This window comes from Sceloporus undulatus, chromosome 6 (assembly GCF_019175285.1).
Source record: "Sceloporus undulatus isolate JIND9_A2432 ecotype Alabama chromosome 6, SceUnd_v1.1, whole genome shotgun sequence".
In the NCBI taxonomy this organism is placed as follows: domain Eukaryota; kingdom Metazoa; phylum Chordata; class Lepidosauria; order Squamata; family Phrynosomatidae; genus Sceloporus; species Sceloporus undulatus.
In genome coordinates, this window is record NC_056527.1 from 73,992,443 (window position 1) to 74,015,485 (window position 23,043).

Below are 23,043 nucleotides of genomic sequence, written 5' to 3' on the forward strand. Positions count from 1 at the left end.
CGCTAACACACACACACACGGAGCCTTTTAAATATTAACATTCATAGGACGGCTTGTTTAACAGTACAGAAATTAAACCGTCTGTGTGCCTCCAAGCCTTGGGGATTGGGCCTCAGAAAAAAACAAACCTCCCCCGGGTTGGGAATTGTACGGTCTGGTAGGTTGTGACTGAGGCAGCGAAACGGTGACCGCGGTTCTGCCAGGACGCCCTTCAAGCTCACTCTCGCGCATGGCGCAGTCGTCCTTTCTACCGGCGCTGCAAAATGGCGGTGGCGGTGCTGCAGAGGCTGCGCCACGTCCCTCTGTTCCGCTCGGTAAGCGATAGAGAGGGAAGGAGTGTGGGCTCTTTGTAGGCCTGAGGGGGCGAGGCTGGTGTTAAGGCTTGGTTTGGCGTCTGGAATGGGAATATATGCGGGTTGATAGCGCTTTAAGCAGGGCCAAGGCTCCATGCTAGGGAATTCTGGGAATGGCCAGACGGCCATTCCCAGAATTCCATAGCATGGAGCCTTGGCCCTGCTTAAAGCGCTATCAACCCGCATTATATTCCCAGTGTGGATGCCCCTCTTGAACACTTCTCCTTCCCCTGCATTATGTCTCCTCCTCCTTGGCATTCAGGCAATCCTTGAGTAGCACCATGGTATCTTCCTTATGTAAGTATGCTAACCCATCCCACTTACACAACCCAGTTGCAAGGATGCCAACATCCTCCCCAAAGGAACAGGAGCCCAGCCCTCCTGCTATACATCCTCATGTAATAGGTCTAGACATTTTAGTCACCCCCCCCCCCAAAAAAGAAAGACCTGGCTCAACTTTAATAATAAAATAATAACAACAAAATGTATTTATATCCTGCTTTCCAGTTGGATCAAAGGCGGCTATGACGGTAAACAGCGTTAGAATACATTAAAATAACCAACTAATTAATATAATATAAACCTTGAACCTAAAAAACCCACCCACTCTCAAATTTAAAGTGACCTTTCGGACCAGCTACTAATAAGGAAGGTCAAGCAAGGCAGGAGTGGATGGAGCAGACTAGTCAATCTGGCAAGGCTTGCTGGGAGTCACCGCAACAATAAGCGTTGCCTCCAAAGTGAGCCGAAGCAGCATTATTTTGGCCTGTCTATACAAGCCCTAAAGAAGCTTGGTGTATGGGTCCAAAACGCACACTCAGAAGTAATCCCATTGGAGACCCCTTTGCTGCCCTGGCTCAGTGCTACCCTGGAATTGTAGTTATTGTGGCACCAGAGCTCTCTCTGACAGAGCTCACTAAATGCCTTAATAAATAATAATAGGATTTTATTTATGCCGCTCACACTGGGAATCAGAGCGGTTTACAACAGAGGGGATAATAGACGGTTCCCTGCCCTCAGGCTTACAATCTAAAAAGACACAACACAAAAGGAGAAGGGAATGGTGGGGGGATCAGGTCCAGCATCTTTCTCTCTCGTGAGGTCTGGACCAAGGCAGATGGACCGGAGGAGGGCTCTTTTCTTCTAGGCTAGCCCTGATGGAGCTGGCTGCCGGGTCACCCCTCGCACCCAGTAGATTACAGTTGAGGGAGGAGCCTCTTCTTGCAGGCTAGCCTGATGGAGCTGGGTCTGCCTGGTCACTCCCCATAGGCCAGAAGATGACAGTTATGGAGGGAGTTGCCAAACTACACTTCCCAAGAGTCTCTAGCATTGAGCCGGGGTGGTTAAAGCGATCTCAAACGGGATTATTTTGCAGTGTGTTTTTGGACCTATGTAAGCCTTTTCTCATCCTGGGGGCCAAGCCTTTCAACACTCTGATCACGTCTGACAGTTCAAGCAACCTCAGGCTGCATTCGTGAAGGATCTCTGGCCCTTCAGAAAAATGCAATAGTCCTCACCTCTCCATTTTTATGCCTCCCATTTCTCAACCAACTCCACGTAAGAGAGATCTTGTAGCACCTTGAGACTCAATGAAATAAAGAAATTGGCAGCATGAGCTTTCATAGGCTCAGTCACTTCCTCAGATGCATTTGGTGGTATTATTATTATTATAGAGAGATCTGTAGCACCTTTGAGACTCACTGAAAGAAAGACGTTGCCAGCCTGAGCTTTTGTAGACTTCAGAGTACTTCCTCAGGTACAGCCGGGAGTCAACGGAAGCTCAGGCCGCCAGCGTCTTTCTTTCAAAGATATAGCCATGTCATTCTGTAGAATCGGAACATAGAGAGATCTTGTAGCACCTTTGAAACTAACTGAAGACAAATTAGCAGCATGAGCTTTTGTAGACTTCGTGGGCCTGTTACAGACTGCCAAAATAAAGCTGCTTCAGTCTCTTTGGAGGTACAGATGCTATTTAAATGATGCATGCATAGGTCCTAAGGTCCGGAGGTTGCGCCAAAGCCACACTCCATTCCTAAGCACTGGAGTACGCTTTGGTGCAGCTTCCGGATTCTTAGGATGCATGCATCATTTAAACAGCATACCTCCAAAGAGACCCGAAGCAGCTTATTTTGGCAGTCTGTAACAGGCCTCCGATGCACTGGTGGAGTGGAAGTCAGGCACAGACATATACAGTATGTAATTGAACTGACATCCTCACATACCAAGGTACAGGTCTGTGTCTGGCTTCCACGCCACCAAAAGCATCTGAGGAAGTAGACTGAAGTCTGTGAAAGCTCATGCTGCCAATCTGTTTCTTTCAGTTAGTCTCAAAGGTGCTATAAGCTCTCTCTATGTACTGATTTTATCTGAGGTTCTATCTTTTTCAGGAGATACCACCCCATGCCAATCTCCCATAAGTTGCCAGTTGTTATAAGACAAGGTCAACAGTTTGTCCATCAGTTCCATACAGACTGCTTCACTGTCTCAAAGCATAGAGACCCACCACCAAGGACTCCTTAACCCCTTGGAAGGCAATCTGAACCACCACATATCTACCATTATTATCAACCTGAATCAATCCTGAGCCCAAAAGTAGAGTTATAAACAATGTCACAGTATTTTTCTTCTTCTGACCAGTGGAAATATCCCTATTTTTATTTTATTTTGTTTTTTTAAGTTTCAAATATATAAGATCCTCATTTATTCCCCAGTATGTCTCTTGAAGAGCAATCACATTCTGATTAAGGCCCCCCCCCCAAATATTGAAATACTATTAGAGATATGGCCGTCCTAATGCTTGTAGTCAAAAGGGTAGAGGGTGGTATAAAAACACTAATCGTAATAATTAGTCTCGTTCAGCCATAAAACTAAACTTACTTTAGTGTTAGTGAAAGAGCCTTTCTCTCTTCTGGCAATATTCCAGGGTCAGCTGATTTTGCTTCCATTTTTAACCACCAGTTAGCATTGAATGTAAACTCTAAAATGTACTTAGTACTGACTGTGGTTTGTTGAAATATGCCACCTTTATAAATCAGTGTTTGAATTCAGCTTGGGTCAATTAACCATTGTTAAGAGTATTTTTATCTTTTTATTTAGAAGTGGAAGCGAAAGCCTCCGATCTCCTTATGGCAATCTCAGAGGAGGAGGAAGAGGTGGAGGACAAAAAAGCTCAAAGTTCATTAAATCTTGTTCACCTTACAGAAAATCCTGTAATTACTGCTAACACTCCTTTCAACTGTAGTACTTAGTACTTTAGCACTAAAACTAATGTCCTTGGCTGCTGCCACTCTGCAGTTTGGCATCACTTTTACTGTCATGGCCCCATTCTGTGGAACCTGTACTGTAGTTTGTTGTGGCACCAGAGCTTTCTGACGGAGAAGACTAAATACCTCTCAAAAATACAAATTCCAAAAATCCATAGCATTGAATCATGGCAGTTAAAGTAGTGCCTGACTGCATTAATTTTGCAGTGCAGCCCTTGTCCCCTATTAAAGCCTTTGTAACTTCCTATGACAACAGTTGCAACCAAGGTTATCTTGTGGTAATGTAATGAACCAGTTCTGTGACTTAACTCTCCTGAATTTGCCCTAGAAGGAGCTGTAGTGTTTATGGAAAAGCAAGTTCCCAGTATAATAGTAGAAATTATAGTTAATAAGGGCACAAAAAGGCAGAAAGCAATGGATTCTTTGGGGATTGGTTTTTGAACTTGGCAACCTTATATGCAGGCAAAATGCCTTGGAAATGTTTATATTGAACAGTTCAGTTGTAACATCTTTGGTGCTGCTACTTAATTGAGCAATTAAATTGATTGTATCATCTGCTGGTGCTCATATGTTAAGAGCCCTTCTTATAAAGTAGGAAAGAACATTAGGAATATGATGTAGCAGACTATGTTGAGTGATGATCCTTCAGGGTCCAGTAAGAAGCATTTTTAAGCCTGTTATTGAGTCCCAGGCTTGAAAAGTAGTCCTCTGATCAGTGACTTCCAGTATATACTCAACTATAAGTCGACCTCATGTATATGTTGAGGGCAGGTTTGGGGGCCATAATTATGAATTTTGATATGACCTATGTATAAGTCGAGGGTAAAACTTAGCGGGGTACGCAACAAAGGATGTAAAGAATGAAGGAAAGGAACATGATGCCAAAGAATGCTGCTATTTTCCTGTCCAAGCATTCAAAAAGATCAGAAGCAGCACCACAGTGGAAAGAATAGAGGACGTTGGTGTTTCTTTTAGGTTGTCCGGGGAAGGAATAAGCTCCTACCTTTTGCTACTCTACTCAAAAGAGATGGTTCCTATTTTGACTTAAGATAGAGCACTTGTATTGACACGTGAATAAGTTGACCCAGGTTTTTGGGGTCAATTTTTTCACTCAAATTTCTAGACTTATACATGAGTATATACAGTAAATAGCTCTTTCCTTGTTGAAGGGAAGTGACGAGTAATAACTGTAGCCTCTGAAGAACAGAGCTTAAAATCAACTAGAAACTCATCGGAATACCAAGTGTCCTAGCAAATATAAATTCATGTGCTTGAAATCATAAGACCCTGTCCCTGCCTTCTTTCTAGTCTAAAGTATAAATAGTTTAGACTGTCCAGTGGCCTTGTTACAAGAAGGAAGTCAGTTTAGGTCAGCTGTAATCCACTGCATTACTGATGCACTGCCTAATTAAAGGAAGCAACGGGCCTAAGTTTACAAGACCTTAGCAGGCCTTAATAACAGGATTTCTTGGAAGTATATCTTTGCTTATATCACTATAAATCAAAGCCTACTTGATAATACATAACAACAACTGGATACTGATTTGTTTTCCAGAAATCAATTAAAATGTTTGGAATACAGTAGTTTGCTTTAATTGTACTGTATTCATGTCAGTTATGTCAAGCAATAAAAGAAAGAAAGGTTATGTTAACTGTAAAGTTTATATGAACAAACTAAACTTAGGTTAACTCTGAAAATACACAATGACACGTAATAGCACAGTGATATATAATAACATACCTTGTCTGTGTAATATAACTTCAGATCAAAGGAATTCTGTGTGTTAAAGGTACATTTTATTCATGTTATATCAGCTTAGGAGATACCTAGTAATAAATCCATATTTTCCAGTGTCAAGATAGCAATTATATAGGCATGCAATCTGGGCAATCTAGATGTTGTTTAAAGCAATAACATTCTGGGTTTTTGTTGAAGCAGAAGGTAAATATATGGCTGTCTTTGCCTCTTCTCATTATTCCTTCCTTCCTTTAATTGTTTTTTCCTGTGGCAGTTGTGGGGAAAGTTGTAAGTTAAATTTCTACATGTTATGCAGCTGTAGAAGATGCAGGAGCTATGCCAGAAAAATGGTGACCAATTCTAATTACAGCGTGAAATCGCATATGTTGAATCCTGAATCTTGAGTGAATGAGAACAAATATTGAAAGGAATGGTTTTCAGTCACTTATTTCATGAGACGTCTTAACATTGTCTTTCTCATCCTTCAGCAGGGAGCTGCAGCTGGCCAAGCTTTCTCTCGTAACTTTCACTTCACAGTTTATGGAAAGAAAAATGTATCTGCTAAAGTTTCTGATTCAGTAAGTTCTTACTTGCCTAACGTTTGTTTGAAATGTTAGTTTGATCTTTTGATGTTTTGTGAAAAAAATATAATGCAAGCCAATAAGAGTCATTAGATGTAAGAGTTTAAAACTGCATTTAAGAGTTTAAAGTTGCATTACTGTATTTCATCCACCTCAGTCAACAAACATGGATTTTTAACAATTATTATTATTGTGGTAATCATTATTTTTCTCCTTCCAATAAACATCCACATTTGTTGACTGAGGTGGATTTTAAAAAATGCCAACACATGAAAAGCTTAAAATACTGTCCCCTGTAGCTCATTCTTCATGTCTTTTCATACTCTGGAAAAGAAAAAAAACAAGCCTTCCTGCTTTATTGGTTCCCAAACGATTTTAAAATGAATGATTCCAAAAGAACAAAATATTCTTTCAATGCCAGCAAAAGAAGCTACTGCTGTTAAAAGTGAATTCATTACTTCAACCATCTCTAAATTCAAGTGACTTCCACCAGTTCACTGGTGTGACTTTATTTTAAAAATCATCACAAATGTATATTTCTTGAATGGTTCCCACTTAGCTCTGAAGTTTATTATAATTGGCAGTACAAATAGATCATTGCTTGATACTCGTGACATAGCTCACTCCTCTTCCTCAAAACTTAAGATTTGACCCTGGTACAAGATATTGACAATCTTTGCAAGAAAATGAACTGAAGACAGTCATTGCCCCATTCTTTTTTTTTCCTAGTGCAAAAGTTAAATCAAACTTCTATTTTTCATTAAAACACAAATTAAAAATGCAAATTAAAAGCAGTTTTACAAACACATTTAAAACATAATAAAATAGAAACAACACCTTCCCCATTGAAAGCTTGTTCGGCCATAACATATTAAAAACCAAATGCCACTTTAAAGAAAGAAATTTTATCTACAGGCAGAAAGATAGCAAGGAGGCAGCTAACCACTTTGAGGGAGAGAGTTCCACAAGTTGCTAGCATCCTCGAGAAGGCTCTTTCCCATGTCCTTTCCAGGTATGCCTGCTGTGACGGTGGGGCTGAGATAAAGTCATCCCTGGTTGATCTTAGAGCTTAAGCAGACTTATATATTAAGATACAGTTTTTTTAATAGTCTGGACCCAAGCTGTGTAGGGCTTTAAAGATCATAATCTCTGCTTTGAATTCTGCCCAGAAATGGATCAGCAGCCATTGGAGCTGTTGTAGTAAGGGATTTACATGAGCCCTATAACCTGCCCCAATCAACAACCTGGGTACAGCTTTTTGGAGCCACCAGAGTTTTCAGACAGTTTTCAAAGGCAGCCCCACAAAGTGCATTTCAGTAATCCAAATGGGATGTAATCAAGACATATGTCATCATAGCTAGATCTGACTGCTCAAGGAATATGTGCACCAGTTTTAGCTGTGCAAATTCACTCCTGGCCACCACTGAAACATGGGCATCCAGGCTTATATCCGAGTCTAGGAATATAGCCAAGCTGTGAACCTGGGATTTTATGGGAATTGGAACCCCATCCAACACAAGCTGAGTCCCTATTCCCTGATCTGCTTTCTGGCTGATCAGGAGCACCTCTGTCTTGTCTGGATTAAGCTTAAGTTTGTTTACCTTCATCCCAGACAGTGCTTGAGAGCTGCACGGAACCAAACTTGTCACCTTCAAAGATCACACCATCATATTTTTGGCTACCTTTTTTGACATGATTGTCAGTCTACATCTGGTCTTCCCTTCCTTGATTTTGGCCAAATTTTGGACAGTTTGTAGGCTTTGAGACAAAGATTTGGATGTGGAGGGTTTGCAGGGCCAATTACTGCTCCAGTAGTTATTTGCACTTTTCAAGTACTGTTTCCCTCCCATTTAAAAAAAATGCCTGTAGTTTTTGGGATCTGCCAAAAGGATTTGGGACTCCATGCAGCCCATAAAGTGTACTTTGCTCCTCCCCAGTCATAGTTACCCCACCCTACTATGGCCATTTATTTCTTAGGGCATTGCAAGTGTTATGGGTGTTATTTTTTATTTCTTTTTCAGATTTCAACACAGTATCCTGTAGTGGATCATGAATTTGATGCAGTTGTTGTGGGTGCAGGTGGTGCAGGTCTGCGAGCTGCATTTGGCTTATCTGAGGCTGGGTTTAATACAGCATGTGTTACGAAATTGTTTCCTACCAGATCCCATACTGTTGCTGCACAGGTAAGAAACCATTTGAGCTCAATCCATAATTCATGGAGCAGGCTGCCTACTATCTAGGATGTTGTGTACTAACGTTACTGTATAGAACCAACGCTAACAACATTTGTCTCTGAGCATAAATTAGTATTCTCTGACATAAATTTTCATGTGTACTGTATATGGTTTGTACTTTATTAGAAAAGTGTTTTGAGGTTACAGTTTTCAAGAAGCCTTGTACAATGGAGGATTCCGTTATGTGAACTTAACCTGAATGTGAAGTAAAAAAAATCTAGAAAGATGTTCACTACCTTAGAAAGAACTATGCTTTATAAGAAAGTAAAGCCACATTAATAGATTCTGTATTGTTTTAAACAGAATCATTGAGTACACTTCAATAATTGGAAAAATGGATAACAAAAAAAAAAGTTCAAATTTCTGGTGTGGTTCAGCACTATTATTAAATCCTAAGCACCTAGTTTTAGTAATGTGTTTGGTATTATAAATCACATTTTTATGGGACAGTATAGTTTTTTTCAGTTGAAAAAAAATTGCCTGCTGCAATCAAACACTGCCATATTAAGAAAAATAATTAGCAAATGCAAAAAAAATGACATGGCACCAAAAATCTTTAGATGTGTTCCAATTTGAGATTGAATTTCTGCCACTGAACACACTTTTATCCGCATTGAAAAGACATTTAATGCAATGTATTATTAAATGTTTTATTTAGAGAAATACATTTGTTCATTTCATTTTCAGGGAGGAATCAATGCTGCTTTGGGGAACATGGAAGAAGATAACTGGAGATGGCACTTCTATGATACTGTGAAAGGCTCTGATTGGCTAGGTGACCAGGATGCAATTCATTACATGACTGAGCAAGCCCCTGCTTCAGTTATTGAGGTAGGAATGACAATACATTAAATGGGATTTGTTGAATAAAATTCATGAAGGATTGCTATATGAGTTAATATAAACCTATTGGGACTATGTGCAAAACCAACTAGTTGATAAACTTGCTTTTTGCCACTCCCTTTTTCCTGCAGCTCAAAGCAGCTTCTGCCCACTTTGAGGGTCATATAAATACCATGCCCCCGAAGTGGCCAGAAGCCACTTTATTTGGCCCATCTGCTTCGGGCCCTAGAAGCTCCTAAAGCTGAACTACTATGAAGTCTTAGGCCCAAAATAGACAAGCCAAATACAGCAGATGGTCCTAAAGTAACACAGCCACTTTTAGTTTGTAATGTGTGCTCATATCCACTTTTTCCATTTAAAAAAACCAGAAAAACATTGCCACCTAGTTTCAACATTTCTGAAACTTCTCTGCAAATAGTTTGGAAAGTTTACAGAGTCAAGACAAGTAAGCAAAATTTTCTCAATGAAAAATTCAGTATTCTTCATGTGTGTATGTGAAGCCACTCTGAGCTACTGGAAATAGGAGTGGCAAAAAGCCACTCCTACTAGTGGCCTGTTTGGGCCATGGCAGCATCCAGCTTTGGGACTGTAGGGTCTGGTCACTCCATTTGGCCCTTCTGCTTCATCTCTGAGTTAGCTTTTATTTGTGATTTCTGAAGTAAAGTTTTCATATGAATTTTAAAAGAGTAAAGAGTTGCTTGCTAGCATTTCCTTGTTTTCATATTCACCGTTAATAATAATCTCTTCTTGGATTCCTTAGTTGGAGAATTACGGTATGCCATTTAGCCGGACAGAGGATGGGAAGATCTACCAGCGTGCCTTTGGGGGACAGAGTCTTAAGTTTGGGAAAGGGGGACAGGCTCATCGCTGCTGCTGTGTAGCTGACCGGACGGGCCATTCATTGCTGCACACCCTTTATGGGCAGGTAAGAAATCATTGGGCAGATAGAGATGACACTCATTGTATAAATGTTTAACATTAATGTTGACTGATGTGTTGCTTGTAGTATTTTGTCAATAACTGACCTTACAAAACTTTCTGCTGACACTGCCTTTCACTGGCAGATAAAACAAACAGGAGTGTGCAGATGATACACTTATGGATGCAAAATCATTCATATATTCTGTATTCTTACAGTTGCTTCTTTACTGTGTTGTGAACCGCTAAAACTCAGCAGTGACTGGCCCTTGGTCTACCTGTGAGTTTCATGGCTGAACTAGGGGACACACTAAATCTTTCCAAAATTAGCCAATGTTGTATCCACCATACACTCTTAGAAGAATGTGTGCCATTATGGACATCAACCACCTACTGTCTGAACATCATTGATAATACAATCCCATGTGCTATTTTGGGGTTGTTCTTAAGAGATCTGTTATATTACAGAGATTTATTATATTAATTTAGGAGAGAGAAACAATGTCTTGGGTGAAGGAATAGGGGCCATGCTTATCAAATTTGGAATGTAGTGGAGTCTACATGTTTGGAGGTTTTTAAACAGAGGCTAGATGGCCATCTGTCAAAATGTTTTGATTGTGTATTCTTGCATGGCAGGGGATTGGACTGGATAGCCCTTGTGGTCTCTTCCGGCACTATTTTTCTAGGACAAATGGAATTTTTTAGTACATAGAGTTATAGTAAATATCATTCCTCCTCCCCTGCACAAAAAAAAGTCCACAGAAGTGTGACATATACTGACGGCTACAGGAGAATATCAACCCTTCTAGCCACCCTCTACCTCCAACCTCCCGTCCTCAATATATTTTTGTTTTAAACAACAAGCACTTTTTTGCTTTCCCACATGAATGCTCAAGCTCTCATAGGAATCTGCTAAGTCAGGCCATTTGTTCATCTAGCCTAGTGTCTTTAACTCTGACTAGTAGCCATGGAACTCCAGTGTTTAGAGCAAGCTTCTTTCTCAACTCTGACATGTAGGAGTTGTACAAACATATTTAACATATACATATTTATATACGTGTACGTACATATTTAAAATGTTTTCACATTGAAAACAAAGTTTCAGGATTTATCTTAATGTTGATAATACATACACACAAATTGCAAACAAAGATGAAAGTTTTTTCAATTCTTCTTTTACAGAAAGCAAAAACTAATGTTTTATATTCTCATAGGTTTAGGGGGGGAAACTTTCTAAAGTGTCTAAAACAGGTAAACTCTTTGCAAAGAATAGAACATTTGCAAAGCTCACTTTATAGGCTAAGGCTAATAAATCATTTTCTAACTATGTAACAAAATGAACATTGCTCCCTATGCCCTTTAACAAATAGATATTTTTTCTTCTCTCACTACCTCTAGTCTCTTAGATATGACACTAGTTACTTTGTGGAATATTTTGTCCTTGACCTTCTTATGGAAAATGGAGAATGCCGTGGTGTTATTGCACTTTGTATAGAAGATGGCACCATCCATCGTTTAAGAGCAAAAAATACAGTTATCGCCACTGGGTAATATGCTAATAATCATGTTGATGCAATTTTAATGTATCACCTGTACTTGCTTGTTCTTATTGTGGCCTTAGACAGAGAAGTGGAAGGAACAGTACAGTGCACCCGCGTTATACATGGGTGCGTTTTATGCTGGAAGCCACACCAGAAGAAAACAATGGTGCACGCTCCCCGTTTTTTCCTTTATGCGCGAGGGAGGGGGGTCTGGAACGGATCCCCCGCATAAGGGTAGGGCGGACTGTATATTGCACCATCCAGTCTAATTTTTATTTTTCTGTATACAGTATTCTAGTCCAACACTTTTCAAGGTAGTCCTCAGTGTGAAATGGTTCTGACCCAATACTCATTGAGAATCTCCCAAACTCTAATTCTCTCACTCAATTACACAATTTTAAAACACTATTTTGATGTTAAAGTCAGAGGTTTAGCTAGGCTTAGTGAAATCTGTAGGACTAGACATCAATAACTGAAAATCCATTGATTTCAGTGGGCCTGATCTAAATATTACTATATCTGGACCCAACGAAGAGTTTAAACTTTCTTACTGGATGTTATGCATATGTTATTACATTACAACACATGAAAGATTTATTTTGCCTGACTTTTCCTTTAAAAATGTTAAAATCACTGAAAGAGATACAAGATTTTGGAGAAAATACAACTTTGTATTTTCCTTGTAACATATCTCTGTTCTTGATTTACCCCTTTGTTTACCAGAATCGTCACAACTTCTAGCTATTTTTTTGAGAGGGAGGGTCAGCGGTCTCACTTCCAAACAAGCTCTCCTTGGCAGATTCTTTACAAGGAAATTGATGAGCCAAGTTAAGTGCTCAGTGTGGTTTTGGGATGTCTGTGGAGCCATGCAGACTGGCAGCTTGTAGTGGCCTCTGGCCACTCCTGTGCCAGTTGGACCTTGATTGATGCTTGATTGTGGTGACCTGATGCCATGGTCCCGAAGTCAGCTGCTATCACGACTCTCCAGGGGCCACCAGCAAGGAGCAGCTTTTTGCTATTTCTTTTTGGCCGGCTTCTTCCAGATGTGTGCACTTTCCGTGCAGCTTCTGGCCACTCTGGGGAAATGCATTGTCTGCACGCCCAAAGCAGCCACAAGCCACAATTTCCTGCCCATCTGTTTGAGGCCTATTCTGCAATAAAAAAATCACTACGAACTATTACTAAATGATATAACTCAGTGCTCTGAACTAATTATTTATGAAATATTATAATCTCAGGGAAGATATTTTGTGTCATTGAGCCACATAGACTGGGATGATTATTTTTCATGAAATCTTTGGGAATTGTACAGAGCAGGTTCTAATTCTGAATTGTTTTCTAGAGGATATGGGCGCACGTACTTCAGCTGTACATCTGCTCACACTTGTACTGGAGATGGGAATGCTATGGTCACCCGGGCAGGTCTGCCTTGTCAGGATTTGGAATTTGTGCAGTTCCATCCCACAGGTAACAATTTTCCTGAAGTGTTACACATAACAAATTATTAATATGTGGACAGTTTTAATTATTTCTTCTATTTGAATTCTTTTCAAAGAAACACAGATAAAATACCCAAATTATATTGCTAAAAATAATATTTCATTGATCTGTCAACACCAAAGAGTTTAAATGTAAAAAAAGCTCAAAACTAGTCATTTGACTGCTCTACTCAAAATAGAAATATTTTAGATGAAGTAAATGTTGTGTTTTATTTTCAGCATAACAGCTTTAGGTTCAACAAATTACCTACCTATTGGTTGCAAAAGTTTATAAATTATAGTTTAAAAGAATTTGATCTTTATAGTTTTAGTTCTTTTTTGCTATTTATTTATTTTTAACACTAACAATTTAATGTACAACAAAATAAAAATGATTTACAGTACATTAAGAAAATACACACACAAAATAAGACAGAGGCAAGAAAAAGAAAAGGAGAAAAAAAATGAAGGGCGGAAAACATATAACTAAAACACAGTTGGGCTCTGATCGCAGACCCATTTTAACTGTAATGAAAATAAAAATACAGAAAAAACACATTATTCTACCATTACAGACCCAACTAAATATTCCTATTAGAATTAATAATAACCATAACCACAGGTTATTACATCATTAGATTTCTTGTTACTCAAAAAGTCTGTGAGAGTTTCCTATCTTTTTTTAAAAAAACAACAACTTTGATTGGTTTATCCTTTAAAAACATGTGTTAACATGGCTATTTTGGCTAAACTCAGCTGCCTTAATCCATTTTTCTGTCTTCGGTGCTTCAGTCCATTTCCAGGTTTGTGCAAACAATAATCTTTTGCTGATAATAATGTCCAACATAAACATTTCTGGTGAAATTACAAAGTCTACATTTGAATTTTTAAAATTTAACATAAATCTTAAACCAACAATTTCCTGCCTTCTTACAAGACCACCATGTATGAAAGAAGGACCTCTTGACTTCCCCAACATATCTTTAGGCCACATTTTTTCCCCATACATAAGGGCTCACCTTATTGTGCACTCTTTTTCATGTTCATCTTCTGTCTCTAATTTCTAAAGGCATTTATACATTGTGAAGTCGAAGGCTTTCGTGGCCAGCATCCATAGTTTTTTGGGGCAAACATTCTCTGAAGATGCTAGCCACAGATGCTGGCGAAAAGTCAGGAAGAAACTCTGCTAGAACATGGCCACATAGCCCGAAAAACCCACAAAAAACTATAGGCATTTGTACACTTTATGAATTACATGTTCATCATCTTTACACAACTCTAAACAAAATTCATTTTCTCCTATCTCTGTTACTGGATTTCTCTTATCTTGAGTAAACCTATCCTTAAGATGCATATAAGCAAACCAACTAAGATCTTTGCCTTCCTTCAGAAGCATCCCTCTTGATTTAAACTTCCAGCTGTCTTGTTCAAAGTACAGAAGCTCTTTATAAAATTCCAGTATAAAATTTCCAATCTGTAATCCACTCTTTCCTTTAAAAATAAAGCTTCCTGTGGTGAGGTGGCAAATTTGTAAAAGAATCTTTCTAATACATTGATTATTTAATTCAGTGTGTACCTTAACTTTGTCATACCAAATATAGCCATGCAACCTAAATATTAAATAGTGACCTTCAAGTCTTACATCTCTGATCTCTAATCAATAGCTATTCCTTCAACCATACAAAACAGCAGGCTTGTAATACAATTTGAAGTTAGGAACTCCCGATACATCCCTTCCTTTAGCCTCATGCATTGTTTTAAGTATTTCTCCGGGTTTCCTAGCTTGCCAACAGATCTGAAGATTTCTCTCTGCAATTGCACAAAAGCAGGCTTTGATTGCATATCCCTGCTTGGCAGGAGGTTTGGCTGAATGGTGCTTATCTATGATTCTACAATCCTGTGAAAATGTATTCTGTTTCTTATAAAGGGGATTATTTTAAAGAAAAATAAAAGCCTTGGCAAAACGTTTGCTTTTATTACTATGATTCTTTACCAAAGGGATAAATGTACTGTTTTCCCATGTTTCATTTTTCTTTTCTGAGGACATGTTTTTAGTCAACAATTTTGTTTTATTACTATTCACCTGAATCAAGGAGCAAATTATCCATTGCATATTAATACCCTTTCCTAACCTATGTCACAGATTTCTTTTTCCTTTCCTGTCTCATCAGTCAAAAGACAGATCAGGGAATAGAGATTCTGCCTGTGCTAGATAGATTTAGATTCCACCTGAAATCTCAGGCTCACAGCCTGGATGTTCCGGTTTCAGCAGTGGCCAGAAGTGCATTTGCACAGCTAAAACTAGTGTACACGTTGTGCCTGGTCCTTTAAACGTCAGATCTGGCTGTGGTAACATATTCCTTAATAACATCTTGTTTGGACTACTGTAATGCACTCTGCATGGAGCTGCCTTTGGAAGTTATTTGGAAACTTCAGTGGGTTTAAAATGCAGTGAGCAGAATGCTGAATGGGACCAATTATAGGGAGCATATAATTCCCTTGTTGAGACAGCTTCACTGGCAACTTAAGGGGAAGGTTTTCTCTCAGTCCCTCCACCATCACAAGCTCATTTGATGAGGAAACAAAAGAGAGCCTTCTCAGTGGCTGCTCCCACTCTCTGGAACTCACTTCCATGAGAAGCTATGCAGGCCCTCTCCCTATTTTTGTTTCACTTACTTACAACAACCTTCTTGATTAAGTAGGCTTATAATATATAGCTGTACCAGGGAGTCTTTTTTAATTGGTGTGTGTGTGTTATTTATTTTTTAACTTTTTCTATGTTTTTATTTAACTACATAATGTTTTAGTTGTGAATATTTTAATTGATTTTAAGGTGTCCTGGTGGGTTTTAATTCTTTTACATTTGAGAGCTGCCTTGGGTCTCATTGTGGGAAAACAGCAGCATAATTAATAAATTCCTTTACTGGAACATTTATCTTTATTTGGATTGACATGCCAATCATAAGTGCAAATCAGGTTTGTAGATCCAATGTCCTTTAACTACATTATCTTACCATTCCATTTGGTTTCTACAATTAAACATCTACCTTGTCCTATTTCAAATAACAGTTTAGCTTGTAATGGTTGATTTATGTAAACAACTACTCCATTTCTTGTTGTTCTTATTTGCAAAACCATCTTCTAGACCAATATTTCCATTCTGCCAAAGTTTACAGTCTCTTTTTCTCATATGATCTCTTGAAGACAAATAATTTCATATTTGATATACAGTAGTTCGATTTATACTGCTTTTACAATTAATGAACTTTATGATTGTAGCAAATAAAAAGCAATCTCTACTCTGGAAGTTTCCCAGGGCTGTGAATTCCTACCCATAATGAAAAGCAAAACATTGAGAAGACAGCCCCTTTAAGTTGCAACTAAAGCTGGCCCACTAAAACAGTAAAACTAGTTAAGTCAAGGCTTGTTTATGTGATTCAATGGGTCTGCTTTGACTGTATGCCACCACCGTCCCATTTTCCCTCACTGTCCCCCTGGTTCTTTCCTCTGCTCCAGGGGGATGTGCTACGTACTTTGGGAATCACTGCCTTGGAGCATGGCTGGGTGCTTATATGATGAGTAATTATCTCTGTGGCACACACACTTTTCAAGCATACAGCTTTAGGGAGTTACTGTGTTGGGGAAGATTCCAGTTGACAAGAAATGCATACATTAAAATGATAATCTGAATATTGGAGAATTGTATCTTGTGGCACCTTTGAGACTAACTGTGTAGAAGACATTGTAGGATAAGTTTTTGTAGACTTGGTCTATTTCCTTAGGGTTCTTGGAGAATAAGGTTTTTATATGCTCTGCTTTCAGTGGTTCATTTCTCTTCTGCATTACTGCTATGAGATTATATCATGCAGATGTGGCATTTATATGTTGTTGAGATCATAACTATGAGAAATAATTGCCATATTAGCTATATAATTTACCACTATCTTGGAAGCTGGTTTATGTACTGTGCACCTAAACAAATGGGAAGCTGTCTTGGGAATGTAATTCACAATAATTGCAGCATCTCAGGATTGAACTCTCTGCCTTTGCCAATTACTGGTCCTTCTGGGCCTAGCAAAAAATGTCTCAGATTTGTTCATCTGCTGTAGCACTATCTTGTAGTACCTTAAGGACTGGCAGAAATTACAGGATACCCTTCTCTGGGCTAGTACTGGCTTTATCAGATTCATGCATTAAATTCCTAAATTGTGTGTGTGTGTGTGTGTGTGTGTGTGTGTGTATGTATGAAAGAGAAAAGAAAAGGTGATTAACTTCAGGATTAAGAAAAGGCTGTGTGGAGGCCAAATATGTATAACACAACATCTTTCCAGAACTGGAAGAGTGCCCAGAGAAGCTGATCATGTGTCAAATGTAAAAAAAATTAACAAGGTGACCTCTGGTTTTGCAGGGATCTATGGAGCTGGTTGCCTTATTACTGAGGGCTGTCGTGGTGAAGGAGGCATCCTAATCAACAGTGAAGGTGAAAGGTTTATGGAGAGATATGCGCCAGTTGCCAAAGATCTTGCTTCAAGGGATGTTGTGTCTCGCTCCATGACTATTGAGATCCGTGAAGGAAGGTAAGCCTGGTTGTATATATAGTAATTGCCACTTCTGTGAATGTAATTATAGATGTGGTGCCTGGGTTTCTCAATTTCTTAAATTGGAAAGACTGATGTATTTTAAAGAACAGTGCCATGGTCCTATAGAGGCATTATGCTGACACAACTGCTGTTTAGGCCACCTAAACAGGATTGTTTAATAAGGTATCCGGTACCCTTTTAGCCAAGGTATTTCCTGTTTGATCAGAGTATAGTGGGCTGGCTTACTGGCCCTTCCTGGCATAACCTTGTCTTCCACAGCCAGAATGGCCATTGATGGGCTGTGGGATGTACTGAAAAGCCAATACCTCTACTCCTGCCAAGGTGAGTATTTATATGATCTACACATAAATACAGCCATGGAATGTTAGGTTCTGTCAGCTTCATCAGGATCTCACCCTGATATGATTTTCCTGAGAATATTTGTAGAATGGATCATGACTGGCCTGTAGATATACATAGTTATATGCGAGAGAGTCATGTCTAGAAATTCATATTTGTAGACAATGTTAGATGATCAAATGTATCTTAAACATATCCTTTTAGTAAGACAATTCATCCTTTGCTACACAAAGAATATTGTGTGGATGTATACACCAAAGCAGGGATGTATGTGAAGGAAGAAAAAAAGGCATGTATACAGGCCCATGCTTCTGCAGCTTAATCTTGATTTTAATTCTAATCCTTAAGAATGATATGCATGTTTTTAAACTTTAGAAACTGTTAGACATCAGGGAGATGTTCAACAAATTCATGTTGTTGTGACTACTGGTTTTTCCAGATAGGTTAGTTGTTAATTAACATGATTGCATCCAGGCTGAATTATGAATAAGCTATAGCAACATTTATTTATTTATTTTTAATAACAGAGGATGTGGACCTGAGAAAGACCATGTGTACTTGCAGTTGCACCATTTGCCACCTCAGCAGCTAGCAACACGTCTTCCTGGGATTTCAGAAACTGCTATGATATTTGCTGGTGTGGATGTCACCAAAGAACCTATTCCTGTTCTGCCTACTGTACATTACAATATGGGAGGTATCCCTACAAACTACAAAGGGCAGGTAATTTTTCATAAATAGTTATATTCAGGGAGGATCTATATTAATGGACCACTGTGGCTTTGTTTCTTTTGGCTAATCTGGTGATAAATCCACCCTCAGTTTTCTTTCCCTCACCCCATCACTTCCCCCTGCCATCATTATCCCCTTTTTTAGTGCTGGAAAACAGGGTTGTTGTTTTTACTGCAGTAAAGAAACTGTGCCATGCTTGTGTTTGTTATTTTCAATGGCAGGTGATTACACATGTGAATGGCAAAGATCAAATAGTACCTGGTTTGTATGCTTGTGGTGAAGCAGCCTCTGCCTCTGTTCATGGTGCTAACCGTCTTGGAGCAAACTCTCTCTTGGACTTGGTAGTCTTTGGTCGTGCATGCGCTCTTAGCATTGCAGAATCCTGCAAACCTGGTAAGTCTTCTCTTGTTTTTTATTCATATTGCATTTCTTATGTAGGGTTGACACACTTCAACTTCGAAATTGCAAATACTTGATTACATTCCCAGGAAACAGCTTGTGTCTAAAGATGATGAAGGCATAATGCAAGTGTACAACCTGATGTAATGTACTGACCAGAGCCTGTGAGAATTACATAGTTTCAACAGTATCTCTTACCCATTATAACTATCAGAATTACAGTACTATCATTATTAATTATCAATGAGAACGGAAACAATATTTGTATTCCACCTTTTCTTCTAGAAAAAGATAGAAGCATGTGTACATAGGAGCATAAGTATATTGTTCTCCTCCCATTTTATCCTCCTAATACTCCTGTGGAGTATGCTAGCCTGAGAGATTTTGATTGATTACCTAGCTTCATGATTGAATTTCAACTTCGATCTCACCAGCCATATATTGACATTTCAGTCATTACACCAGTCTCTAGTAACTGCATTAAAAGCATTGAGGGCAGTCATATAGCCTCTTCTCAACAATCTATATAGCTTATGATAAATACAGAAATGAGGAATAGTTTAAGACCCCTTCAGGTTTAGCTTAGTGGGTAAGATCAAGAAAGTACAAGCCGGAATAGTTTAAAGTGAGTGTGGATGTTCATCTGTAGTCAACAACTAGAGCAAATAATTGTAATTTTTCTGGTTTCAATGTACTGAAATCAGCTTGTGCAACTCTATAAGTGTGCCCATTTGTGGTAAAACCTGAAATCGTTTTGTAGGAAGAATATATTTATTGATATTTTTAGACATCTCTATAATCAAAGTTCTCTGGGTGACATACAAGACATTAAAAACAAACTAAGAGCACTAAAGCAAACTAGAGACAATATGTAATAGAGTGAAGATAAAAGCAGCAATGAATAAGCACTAGTGCACACACAGCTAAAGTGAAACAAGCAGCAAAATGGAAGGGTGTTACAACCTAGAACCCTAAATTGGAATTCTTACAATGTCTGGGGAAATAGAATGTCCTTCACCTGGTGCTGAAAAAAGTATATGTAGATACCAGTTAAGCCTCTCTAGGGAGGACATTAAATAGACAAAGCTATACCACTGAAAAGATCCTTTCTTTTAGCAACCCACTTCACCTAATCTGAAGCATATGGGAACTTTAGGTGATGCCCTTTGTGTATGGGTAGGGCGATATGAGAAGAAGCATTCCTAATCTGTTTCCATGTTGTCTGGACCTTAAAGGCTCAAATTAGCACGTTAAATCAGGCTTTTGGAAATGGACCAACAGCCAATGTAGATGGGAAAATAATGGCATAGAATGATTATATAATCTAATGTCTGTGAAACATTTTTCTGTATTCCAAAATCCATATTGTGATATTAGGCCAACAAAAAAAGGAAATAGTGTGCAGACGTTTGACATAATTAGGTGTTTTTATGAGGGGAAATATTACAAAAAGTGGAGAGGAACTCTTTATTTTTAATTCATGTGATATGCACATTGTCTTGAGGTCTAATGGGGAGAAAGAGCCTGCAGACTTAGAAATGGGGCTCATTTGGTGACTTGAAAATACTGGGTTTCAACCAGATTCCCCCCAAACTGATGGGAGAAATAACTTGTTTTACAAGTTTACAAGACTTGATGATGAGTGCTAGTTCCTTTTTCTGTGTCTCTGTAAACCAGCGGTCCATGTAACCATGGGGCTGCATGTGGCTGACAGATTCTCCCCAGGCTGCCTTTTTTCTTGCTCCCTCCCAAGGTGAATTATTATTCCTTGAAGCCTAATATGAAGGTGGTTCATATTATAAATAGGTTGCAGAGCCCTCTCTGTTTTATTTAAGGTTTAAAAATTTCATTTTTAAAAAAACTCAGAAGTGGACTTCTAGATGTTTGAGGTTTGTTTTTGGTTTATTGTTGTTTTTTTGTTCTGTTTTGTCTTGCCTTTTTGAAAGTCCAAATGGCTCCTGGAGGGGGGTCCCAGGAGCAGAAATTTTGTTCCTAGACCTCCTGTTCTTGCCTGCCACTGCTCTAAACTATGTCAGTTGAATAATGCCTTGTTATAGGCACACAATAGAGAAGAAGGGAGTTATAGTTTTATGTTACAGATATGTTGTCGTTTTATGTTTTGAATATTTTAATAGTTTTAAGACCCCCCTGAGACTTTTTAAAGAAGAAGATACCTAATAAATGTCAACACCAATAATAATTATGAACTAATTTTTGCAGGTTTATATACAGTTAAACAATACTTCTGTTTACTCTGATTAGGGGAGTCAGTTCCATCAATTAAACCAAATGCAGGTGAAGAATCTGTAGCAAATTTGGACAAATTGCGCTTTGCCAATGGAAGCATCAGAACATCAGAACTCAGGCTTAATATGCAAAAAGTAAGAAATATTCTTTTATTTGAGAGAAGGTTGTAATAAAATGTATTGTGAACAAAGAGCAAATGATTAATGTATTCACTTAAAACTTTCATTTCTAAACTTCCAACATTTACTTTTTCCTTCCAAAAAGATTACTCTGGTTAAAGTTTAATCTGTAACCTGAATTATGGCAAATGGCTGAATCCTACTGTGATTTAGTGGCTAGATTGTTGGGTTTGAATATGATAGCAGGGAGTCACACTGGAATCAAAATCCAGCAAACTAGCCACTGAATCACAGTAGGGCTCAAAATTTCCTCTCTACCCTTCCTTGTCAGTCATCTTAATCTAGCTCAAAGGGTTGCAAGAGTGATGCTCCTTGGAAAAATTGCAGGATGCAAGTGTGGTATTTCTCTGCAAATATAAGCTACTTCTATGTGTATCTCCCTGAGGACTGAAGGGGTAATGTATTGTTCAAGAGAAATTTAATTTGTTGTACAGAGCCTTAACAATACTCTCTCACACTTCTTATTTTAGTGGTTTGGTGACTAGAGATTTTCAGTGTGTATTAGAGAAAGATTTGTATCCTGTACAGAGTCTTATAGAGACTCTGATGGTATATAGTAGCAGCCACATAATTCAACTGGTATAAATGTTGTGAAAACTGACACTCAGAAACACTAATTTGGCATTTTCAGACCATTTTAGAGAACAGAAATATTCTGCAGAAGGTTGTGTTGTCAACATGATTATGTACTTATGGAATGGTTAAGTTTTATTTGCCTGTTTTCAGAGATATTATAATACAAGTCACTGTAAGTATTTTGAAAACTGTAGGAAGTTAAACTGTGGTGCAAATATCTAACAAAAGTTATTTTCTTAACTGTTCTTGAAACTGAAAAAGTGTGTTCCTTGATGTTGCTATTTTTATAGACAATGCAGAGCCATGCTGCAGTATTTCGCACAGGGCCTGTCTTACAGGAAGGTTGTGAGAAAATTTCCAGCCTTTATAGCAGTATGGATGACCTGAAGACATTTGACAGAGGTACATCTAGATGTAGATTACTATGCTGTGCTGTAGCATTTTTACAAATGTTTAAAAACTTGGTAGTAAAAGGCTTTGTGTCCATCAAGAAGCCAAGCCCTTCCTCCAGTCCAGCTGCCTTGGTCCAGGCCTCGGAGGTGGAAAAGATCTGCTGGACCTGATCCTATTCCCCACCACCACTCCCTTCTCCTTTTGTGTCGTGTCTTTTAGATTGTAAGCCTGAGGGCAGGGAACCGTCTGACTAAAAAAAAATTGATGTACAGCGCTGTGTAAACTTACAGCGCTTTATAAATAAAGGTTAATAATAATAATAATAATAACTAAGCAAATACTTTTAGTATCAGCTTTGATTCTAAAGCAAATAAGATAATATACAGTATTTGTAGAAAAATGTATCAAGGTCATCAACTAGTGTACAGTATAGGACATTTCAAAGTATCCATTTGGCAAATATCAAGCATACATTTTCAATCTTTCAACTTTCAGGAACACTATCCACTTTACCTTACATGCCACAGTTTTTGCAGGATGTTTAAAGATGTATACTCTGTTCAAGAGGGACATGAGATGGTCCTCTTTGTCTCATTGGTGGCCCATTTGAGCTTACAGTCATGTCACA

The 23,043-nt window shown here is 38.6% G+C and overlaps 1 protein-coding gene across 3 annotated transcripts; it reads left to right on the forward strand.

The window, feature by feature from the left end:
* Nucleotides 1–195: 195 nt before the first annotated feature.
* Nucleotides 196–22,809, forward strand: SDHA (succinate dehydrogenase complex flavoprotein subunit A). 3 transcript variants are annotated; one of them, XM_042475784.1, is made up of 14 exons: nt 212–314; nt 3,450–3,562; nt 5,843–5,932; nt 7,957–8,118; nt 8,857–9,000; nt 9,773–9,937; nt 11,329–11,477; nt 12,814–12,938; nt 17,358–17,526; nt 18,417–18,612; nt 18,843–19,014; nt 21,283–21,401; nt 22,313–22,506; nt 22,743–22,809. In XM_042475784.1, the coding sequence occupies exons 1-14, from the start codon at nt 230–232 to the stop codon at nt 22,792–22,794; spliced, it is 1,935 nt and encodes a 644-aa protein (XP_042331718.1). In that variant the 5' UTR covers nt 212–229; the 3' UTR covers nt 22,795–22,809. The 3 variants fall into 3 exon arrangements, with proteins under 3 accessions (XP_042331719.1, XP_042331718.1, XP_042331720.1); XM_042475785.1 differs by lacking the exon at nt 3,450–3,562 and having other exon boundaries at nt 196–314; XM_042475786.1 differs by lacking the exon at nt 3,450–3,562 and having other exon boundaries at nt 220–314; nt 5,846–5,932.
* The last annotated feature ends 234 nt before the right edge of the window (nt 22,810–23,043 follow it).